The sequence below is a fragment of the Monodelphis domestica genome, chromosome 4 (genome assembly GCF_027887165.1).
Source record: "Monodelphis domestica isolate mMonDom1 chromosome 4, mMonDom1.pri, whole genome shotgun sequence".
Taxonomy (NCBI): Eukaryota; Metazoa; Chordata; class Mammalia; order Didelphimorphia; family Didelphidae; genus Monodelphis; species Monodelphis domestica.
The window spans coordinates 443,222,000-443,231,887 of record NC_077230.1 but is presented as its reverse complement, the minus strand read 5'-3'; the positions used below and the strand labels follow the sequence as shown (position 1 = coordinate 443,231,887).

At 48.2% G+C, this 9,888-nt stretch overlaps 1 protein-coding gene across 1 annotated transcript in view; it reads right to left on the bottom strand.

Annotated features, from left to right (window-relative positions):
• Positions 1-3,167: 3,167 nt before the first annotated feature.
• LOC103091958 (leukocyte immunoglobulin-like receptor subfamily A member 2) overlaps positions 3,168-9,888 on the bottom strand; it is a 58,103-nt gene continuing 51,382 nt past the window's right edge. The window contains exons 6-8 of the mRNA XM_056826295.1: positions 5,926-6,156; positions 4,253-4,546; positions 3,168-3,259 (exon numbers count right to left, since the gene is read on the bottom strand). Coding sequence (XP_056682273.1) covers positions 3,168-3,259; positions 4,253-4,546; positions 5,926-6,156 — 617 coding nt within the window. The remainder of the gene's footprint in view (positions 3,260-4,252; positions 4,547-5,925; positions 6,157-9,888) is intronic.

Sequence of the window (9,888 nt, the reverse complement as noted above, 5' to 3'; positions counted from 1 at the left end):
CACATTACTTTGCACATCCCCTCCAGCACTCATTACTTTCCATTGCTGTCATGTTAGCCAATCTGCTAGTTATGAGGTGATATCTCAGAGTTGTTTTGATTTGCATTTCTCTAATTATAAGAGATGTAGAACACTTTCATGTGCTTATTGATAGTTTTGATTTCTTTATCTGAAAATTGCCTATTCACTTCCATTGCCTATTAATCAATTGGGGAATGGCTTGCTTTTTTTGTACAATTGATTTAGCTCCTTATAAATTTGAGTAATTAGACCTCTGTCAGAGGTTTTTGTTATAAAGATTTTCCCCAATTTGTTGCTTCCTTTCTAATTTTGACTGCATTGGTTTTGTTTGAACAAAACCTTTTAAACTTAATGTAATCAAAATTATTCATTTTACATATTGTAATCTGTGTCTCTTTCTTGGTCTTAAATTATTTCCTTTCCCAAAGATCTGACAGGTCTATTCTATGTTCACCTCATTTACTTATAGTTTCCTTCTTTATATTTAGGACATTCACCCATTCTGAATTTATCTTGATATAAGGTGTGAGATGTTGATCTAAATCTAATCTTTCCCATACTGTTTTCTGATTTTCCCAGCAGTTTTTGACAAATAGTGAGTTTTTGTCCCCAAGGCTGGGATTTTTGTGTTTATCCTATACTGTATTGCTGAGGTCATTTACCCCAAGTCTATTCCGCTGATCCTCCCTTTTGTCCTGTAGCCAGTACCATATTGTTTTTTTTTTTTGCTTCCTTTATTTTTTAAGTTTTGGAAAATTTTTATTTATTTAATTAATTTAGAATATTTTTCCATGGGTACAAGATTCTTGCTCTTTCCCTCCTCCTACCCATAGCTGATGCACAATTCCACTGGGTTTTACATGGGTCATTGATCAAAAACTATTTCCATATAATGGATATTAGCACTAATGTGATAATTTAGAGTCTATATCCCCAATCATATCCCCATCAACCCATGTGATCAAGGAATTATTTTTCTTCTGTGGTTCTATTCCCACAATTCTTCCTCTGAATGTGAATAGTGTTCTTTCTCATAGGTCTCTCAGAATTGTCCTGGATCATAGCATTCCTGCTAGTAGAGCAGTCCATTGCATTCGATTAGGCCACAGCGTATCTGTCTCTGATAATGATCCCCTGGTTCTGCTCCTCTCACTCTGCCTCAATTCTTGGAAGTCATTCCAGTTCACATGGAATTCCTCCAGTTCATCATTTCTTTTAACATAATAGTATTCCATCACCAACATGTACCATAGTTTGTTCAGCCATTCCTCAATCGAAGGACATCCCCTTATTTTCCAATTTTTTGCCACCACAAAGAGCACAGCTATGAATATTTTCAGTACCAAATTGTTTTGATGATCACTGCTTTATAGTACAGTTTAAGATCTGGTACTGCTAGGCCATCATTCTTCACATTTTTTCATTAGTTCCCTTGATATTCTTGATCTTTTGTATTTCCAAATGAACTTTGTTATAATTTTTTTTCTAATTCAGAAAAAGGTCCTTGGTAGTTTGATTGTATGGCACTGAATAAGCAAATTAATTTGGGTAGGATTGTCATTTTTATTATGTTATCTCATCCTACCCATGAATAATTAATGTTTTTTCCCAATTATTTAGGTCTAGTTTTAATTGTGCGGAAAGCATTTTGTAAGTTGTATTCATATAATTCTTGTGTTTCTCTTGGAAATAGATTTATAGCTATTGGTACTTTAGAACAAACATGTCAGCTCATCTTTTCCCCTTTGCTTCCCCCTCCATCACCTTGGGGAATGATTCAATGGTGGCATCACTGGGCCAAAGGGTATGCCCATTTCAGAACTCTTTTACTAGTTGAGTCTTGAGCTTAGCACAGTGTCTATCCCATATTCAGCACTTACTCCATTTGTTAAAATGTAATTTAAAAACTGATTTCTTCCTTTCTTCCTTCCTTCCTTTCTTCCTTCTTTCCTTCCTTCCTTTCTTCCTTCATTTCTTCCTTTACCTCAACCTCTGGAGCTGGTCTACTTAGACTACTCAGACATGGTTCTCTGAACTGCTGCTTGTGCCTCCTGGAGCTCTGCCAGTGCTCAATCAGCAGGATTCCCAGGAGGAAGAGGACCAGCCCAGCCAAGATGAGGCAGACCAGATTGCCCACAGTGTAATCCAGGGCAGCAGCATCTGGGGATCAGAGTTTATCACTGAGATATGGCTGCCCTGTGCCTGAGCCCCAGGATCCCCAGTGTGAGCACAGATACTGGCCCCATGATTGCCAGACCCTTGTCCCTGCCCACCTCCTCCTTCCTGAATTGAGATTGCTGTTTCTCCCTTTCCTGGGAGGCTGGCTCTGGGGGTGCAGATGGAGAGAGGTCTGAGGGGCTGGGATAAACTCTTCCTCTTCCTCAGCCCTTCCCCCCTCTCCCCAAGCTCCCTCCTTCCCCTCACCTCCATGCTCCTGCCTCCCCTCCTCACTCTCTCCTTTTCCCTTTGGAGCCTGGCTCTGTCCTCATTCCTAGACAAGCTGCACCATCCCACATCACCAGAGGTGTCTCCACTGCCCAGATGAATGGTCCCAGTCCTCACTGCACCTGACACTGACATTCCCTTCTGTCTGGATTGCCCTCATGCCACTTTCTCCTGGTTTTCCTCAGTCCTTCTAGACTCCCCCCATGTGAGGGGAGGAGAGCCAGCCCTGTCTTTGGGGGCCCCCAATAAGTGGGAGTTGCAGCCCTGTCTTCAAGGGTCCTCTAGTCTCTTCATAGAATTCAATTCACTAGACTGTTATTTAGCACTCACCCTGGGTCTGGCCCCATGCTTGGCTAGACCCAGAGGATAGAGAGAAAACCAAGAATGGTTCCTGCTCTCCAGGGGCTCAGATGCTCCTGAAATGCTCTGTTATCCCCTATTAAAATAAATCAGTCCCATCTATGGCCTGGGATCACTAACAACCAGGGAGGGAGACAGGTTGGAGAACATGGAAAGCTTCTTGTAGGATGCAGCTCCTAAGCTTAGCCTTGGTGGGGTCTTTGCATTGTAAGAGTGAAGAAGGAGAGAATTCCAGGCAGTGCACACAGCCTGGACAAAGGCCTGGTGGTGGGAGAAGAATAAGGTGCTTCAGGAGGAGTGGTGGGAAATGAGGGGAACCTGGATGGAGCAAGCAGGCCTGACTACACATTCAGGCCCCTGACTTCTTCCATCTTCTGTTGGGGATCCTCCTGGTACTTACCTAAGGTCCTTTTCCTAGATTCTGAGAAGGCTTCTGGGGATGAGGAAGGGGCAGGGTTAGGGGCTCTGCAGGGGTGTCCAGAGAGGCCTGGAGAGCTGGAGGGTTTGGATATGGGTGTGTGAGCCCAGCTGTGCCCAGACTTGCTGATTGTGGGGTGTTGGGCCAGTCCCTCCTCTCTGTGGGACTAACTTTCCCACCTGTCAAATAGGGACTGAGCTGAGGACCTCTCCTGGCCTAGTTGTGAGATTTGCTGATTCTGTGATTCCTGTGATGCCTCTCTGAGCTTCTGGGGGGACTTAGGGGGCAGGCAGGGACCCCAGGAGAATGGAGGAGCTGGTGTGGCAGAGAGGGACCCTCTGAATCCTCAGGAAATAGAGAGAAGGGTTGGGGCTGCTCTGCCCCTCTCTGCTCCCCACGTTGCCCTCCTCTTGACCAGTCCCGTCCTTCCTTCTCCCCCAGGGTTGATATTTCCTCTGTCCCTGCCCCTGTCCCTGTTCCTTCCCTCCAGCTTTCCTACTCCCTTGATTTCCCCCCTGAGAAAAGGGAGATTCAGGTCTGGCCTAGCAGGAGCAGGAGAGCAGTTGGGGAGAGAGAGCCCCCTTCCCTGGATGGAGAGGATGTTAGAGCTGGGGATTCTGAGGGCTTTGGGGGAGAGGAGCCCCTTTGAAGTGCCTGGAACATGGAGGGGAGGAGGAGGAGGAGGGGCTTGGGGGAATTTAATGCCTTCCCTCCCCCCTTCCCCCTCTGATCTCTTGAAACTCCTTTCCTGGAATCTAGTCAACCTTGTCTACATGGAACCAACACAACTGGACAGGCTGTGGGTGGGGTGTGTGTCTAGAGGGACCAGGAGGAGAGGCCTCACTGTCTCCATTCCCTGAGGTTGACCCATGGCCCACTCTCCATCCCTCCTCTCTGAGCTTCCTCTTCCTCCAGCCCCCTGGCTTCTGGCACCCCCTGGAGCAGGTCCTTCGGGCAGTGAGGGAGCTTGGGAGAGCTGGGGGGCTGGGAGGGGTGGGGCTGCCTCACCTGTGACCCGGAGCACCAGGGGGGTGCTGGGGGAGGACCACACAGAGGGGAGGTCACTGAGAATGCTGTAACAGCTGTACATGCCCTGTTGGGCATCAGTCACCGCAGGGAGGAGGAAGTCGGCTTGATGCCCCCTTTCTTGGTGCCGGGTCCTGCTGTAGGCGATCCATTTTTCATCCTTGAACAGGGCACACCAGTCATGGGATTGCTTTGACCAACACTGCAGGGTCACGTTCTGTCCTGAGGCCACCTCGGAGCCGGGTAAGGCGGATAGGAAGGGCTGATCATAGAGGTCTGAAGGAAGAGGAGACCCTGCAGTTAGAGGTGGGGTATCCTCCTGCAGGAGAGCAGGACAGAATTAGGTGGTTGGATGCTTAGCCTGGGACTGCCTAGACCCCTGCCTGGGGCTTGAGGCTTAGCTCATATCCAGAAGAAAGGAAATGCCACAGTTTTGGGGTGGGGATAGAAAGGTAGAAAGGACCTTGGACAGCTCTGGGGTGAAAATGGAAAGCAGGAAAGAGAGAGAGACAGAGACAGAGACAGACAGAGACAGAGACAGAGACAGAGACAGAGAGACAGAGACAGAGACAGAGACAGAGACAGAGACAGAGAGAGACAGACACAGAGACAGAGACAGAGAGAGAGACAGAGACAGAGAGAGACAGAGAGAGAGACAGAGAGAGAGAGAGAGAGACAGAGAGAGAGAGAGAGACAGAGAGAGAGAGAGAGACAGAGAGAGAGAGAGAGACAGAGACAGAGACAGAGACAGAGACAGAGACACAGAGAGAGACAGAGAAGGACCTACTAGTGGGGAGGCTTCCTCTCTAGTACTGGGTTGGGAATGTAGTCCCTACTAGTCCTTGGTCATAGAATCTCCCTCTGCTGGGCTGGTAGGGTCCATATTCATCAATACAGTTTTCACTCATTTGCTCCCCAAAGTAGATCCCTGCTCTCTCCCTGGACCCTGGGACACATGTGAGAAGGAGAGGAAGAGAGGAGAGGTGTGACTCCTGGTTCCTCTTCCTCCTCACCTCCTAAGCCCTGCAGTACACAGATCCCTGTGGATGCACGGAGGTGACACCCTGTCCCTTCCCTCTACCTGGGCTGGAAGAAGGGTCAGGGCATCAGCAGGCTCACTCTCCACTCCCTCTCTTGGCTTTGGGAGGAGCAGGGCTGGCACTGGGAGATGCTCCACTAGCCCTGACCCCCTCCCCAGGGAGCTCCCAGCTCTGTCTTGTCTTCTGAGATCTAAGCTGAGCCTCTCCTGACTCCTATCTGGCTCCAAGACTGGATCTAACTGAGGCAGCTAGTGGTGCATTGCGTACAGCCCTTGCTTGGAGTCAAGAAGATCTGAAAAATCCAGACTTATCCTAGCTATGTGATGCTGGTTGAATCACTTCCTCTCTGGCTCAGCTTCCTCATCTATAAAATGATTGCCACTATCTGGCAGAGTTGTGAGGGTTCAATGAGATAAAAAGGATAAAGTGCTTGGCACATAGTAGGTGTTATAGAAATGTTGATTCCCTCCTTCCTGCCCTGGACCCCAGAGGGAGAGCAGAGGCAAAGATAGGGGAGAGGCCAGGAGGGACACTTGGGGTCAGGCTGGGCTGGGGAGCAGCCCAGGGGCTGTAGTCCTGCCTGGGGGGGCATGGATTGGTGGGGGTTCCCCTTACCTGTTACCACCAGCTCCATGGGGTCACTGCGCTCTGACCACTGGGAGGAATGTCTGTAGATGCAGTTATAGGACCCTGCATGATTTGCTGTCACAGAAGGGATGAAAAACTTGGCCTCACTCCCAGTTGCTCTCACATCCATGATCATGGACCAGTTAGCATATTGCCTTTTCTCTAGACGGTACAGATGAGCCGACTGTGATCCCTGGCAGCTGAGGGTCACATTTCTCCCTGCGGGCACCAAAGGTCTGCCATTCTCTAACCAAAGGGAGGGTTTGGGGAGTCTGTCTGGAAGGGAATGAGACTCGTAGGTCCAGGGAATTCCCCTGGTGTGGCCACCCCACCTCCCCACACTGGGTCCCCTCTCTTTAGATCCTGTTAGTCTAGCCCAGACCTTCCCATCCCCCTCTCCTGGGGGCAGCTGTGTGCTCTGAGCAGGGGGGCAGTGCGTAATGGGGTGGGGAGGACTCACCTGCTGCCTGTGTCCTCATCCTCTGGTCCAGACACAGCCCTGGCAGAGAGGCCCCCCCATTAGTCCAGGTTCCTCACATCCTCCTTCCAGCTCTCCCAAAGGACAGACAGCTCAGGGCCAGGGCTTAGGGCTGCTGGGAGGGAAGGAGCCTGGAGCCCAGGAGACCCCTCTAAGAGTCCCAGCTTCTCTCTTGCAACCCCACCCATGCTCTGTGACCTTAGACTTGTCATTCCCCTTCTCTGGAGGAAAGTTTCCTCCTCAGCACAGTGGAGGTGGGGGAAGGGCAGGTAGGACTTGATGGTGGCTAAAGTCCCCTCTAAGGTGGGGGCTGCTGAGGACTCACCCAGACACAGCAGGACTGAGAGGGCAGGAGTCATGGTGCTCCCAGAGGCTGGTGGGAGAAGGGACTGAGGCTGAGCTGGGGCTGCTCTGAGGCACAGGATGTGACCTGGGCCAGCTCTGCACTGTGTCCCCACCCGGAGCCTCTCTGACCAGCTTCTCTTCTCCTTCCTCTCTGTGGGTCCTGCTTGACTGATGGCGCCATGCAGTGGGGAGGGTGTATGGGAGGGATCAAGGTGGAGGGGAAGATGGTTGGTGAGTCATCTCAGGTCAGAATGATGGAACAATTCTTGCTCTTTCCTGATGATTCAGGCCCCATTGCCAGGGACAGATCCCCTGGTCAGCTTTAGGAGCAGCCTCACACCTTCCCTCCTCTCCCCCATAACTGACCAGTGCTGGTCTCATTACAGTCTCTCAACCAGATCCTGCCCTCAGCCCTGCCTCATTAAACAGAACTCAGTCCTTAACAGGCAAGACAGACAAGGATTCCTGCGTTCTGGGGCTTAAAACGAACCCCCAGAACAAGGGGCTGATGGCTGGACAGCTTGGAGAGATGCTGCCTTAGACCCCAGGGTGGTGGCCAACATCTACCCATTCTCAGTACTGTCTAGGCTTCTAGCTTCTGTAGAATTTAGACTGCAGGACTCACTTGTGTGAATTTCAAAAGTCTCCATCTTGGTCTAGCACCCAAAAATTGTGCACACCCACACTACACAGGCATGTGCTAGTCAATGACAAATCAGAAATAACTAACTGCCCACTTGGGCTGTCCCAAGCCAAGCTTGAGCCACCATTGGCACGTGTGAGGCACAGGAAGTGACGGAGAGAGCAGCCTCTGGAATTCACTCACTTCCTGTGGACAGGGCTAGACGCCAGTTCGTGTGAGGAGCTTGGACAGGGAGGACGCCCGCAGACAGCTTCCCTTCAGATTGGTCACGTGAGTCAAGGACTGAGTCCTTCCACCTTGGCCCTTTGGGCCTAAACTCCCTCTGCCTTGGTCAGAGGTTGAGTAACCCCTTTCCCTTTTCTCCTCTCTCCTTCTCTCCCTCTCCTTCTTTCTTACTCCCATTGTGATTAAATCTTCATAAACTCCATTCTGACTTGAGTGTTTCATTTTAGGGATTCCATAAGTAAATTCCTTGGCGGCCATTGTTCAAAATTACAACAATCGTAAAAGGTGAAATTTTCACCACAACACTTGATGACATCATTTTCAGGGAGTCTCCTTACTGACTTTCCCAGAGTTAAAGGGATCAAAAGATAATGAATGAATTGACTGACTATGAATTATTCTTGCCCCTTTCCCAAGAACTATCAACCAGATCTAAAGAATGAGAAATCCACTCCCCAACTGTCATCTATTATATCTATTGAGATTTTTCTAAGCTTTTGTGAACTCAAGAAACCTGGCTTTGCCCTTTCCCTTATATTGTAGTGTAAGGCCAATCAGAAAGAAGATACACCTAGGTTTCGAAGACTCAGTCAGTTTTCACTCAGGGTCTTTGGTCATTGACCCATTTTGTTGGTACTGCTAGCCTTATTAATGAATTGATCATGCTTAAACATTTTATCTCATTTTACCTTTTTTTTTCCTTTCAACACCTTCTGTCTTAGGCGCAATACTATGTATTAGGCATTGGGTCTAAGGCAGAAGAGTGGTAAGGGCTAGGCAATGGGGGCCAGGGTCACACAGCTAGGAAGTGTCTCAGTCCAGATTTGAACCCAGGACCTCCCATCTCTGGGCCTGACTCTCAATCCACTGAGCCACCCAGCTGCCCCCTGTCTCACTTTTTAAATGCAACACAATTAAATTAGTGATATTACTTATCTCACATAGATTCTGTAAACATTTATTTACATCTTATGAAAGGGTATTTACTGAGAATGAATAGCAAAGGGTGAAGTGTACCTTCTTGGTCCTTTTGTATACCTACTTGATCCTTAGAGACAGTAGACTCCCACTTTTAAGTGGTTACTGGGGAAACAGTGAATTGTCTATGGTGGTGGTTGTAACTAATGGTTCTGGATTCCAACTTGAACCCAATTCACTCTGAAATCCTCTTGAGATCTCTGAGTACTGCTCTCTAAACCCCATTATGGCTAATGTGAAGCCCCACACCTCTGTGCCACTCTCATAGTTGTTGTAGACCCAACTCCAAACACAGACTTGGGGAGTTGGAACTAAGGTGTGTCTGTGTGTATGCATGCTTAATCATGTGGGAAAGGAGTAGGGAATGTTTTAGGAAAAACACTTCTTAAATCATAGCAAGCCATAATATCAATCTCTTATGTATAGGACAACTTAATATCATCCCACTCAGGGACTTAACAGAAGGAGCAATGCCCTGCATGGCCTCAGAACTGGGACATCTTCCAATCTTTTCATGGGAATCCCTCAAGGACTTAATTCTTCTTGAAATGCAATCACTTTAATTGATCAGTGAGGAATGTCTTTGTTCACAAGCATTCCAGATCTGCCAAACCTTGATCTGGAAAGGGTTGGCTAGGCTTGAAGGGAATCCCAACTGATTCAGCCCCAGAATCTGAGGGGATGATGAAAGAATAATATACTGTCTCCATTTTTCCATATCCTCTCCAACATTTGTCATTTTGCCCTTTTGTCATTTTAGCCAATCTGATGGGTGTGAGATGATACAGAATTGTTGGAGTTTGCATTTCTCTAAATGGCAGTAATTCAGGGCATCTTCTTATATACTTACTAACATACACTTCTCATAAACTAACATGGTCAGAAGTTTCATTTCTGAGCCCCTCTGACCACCTTTTGAGAGTCTCTTCTCATCCATGACCCTCTTTCACAAATATTCTTACACAGATAATGCACACTATGGTCACACACATTTTGTTGAACAAGAGAAAAATAGAGAAAAACCATAGAGTTTCTGGGTTGTGGGGTTCTCCTGACCTGCAGGGCCCACAAGAGAGGGGGTTCTCCTTTGTGGTAGAGACCCGAGGAGAAGCAGGGAATCTTAGAACCAGGGCGAAGAATGACAGACACAGACAAATCAGTGTTTAAATAGGACAGGCAAACCCCTATGATCTTCTCCTTGGAAGGAAAATATGAGAGTCAATGGAACATGAGGTGGAGGAAGAGATTAAGGTAGAGAATGCAAAGCTGAGAGGGGCTGGAG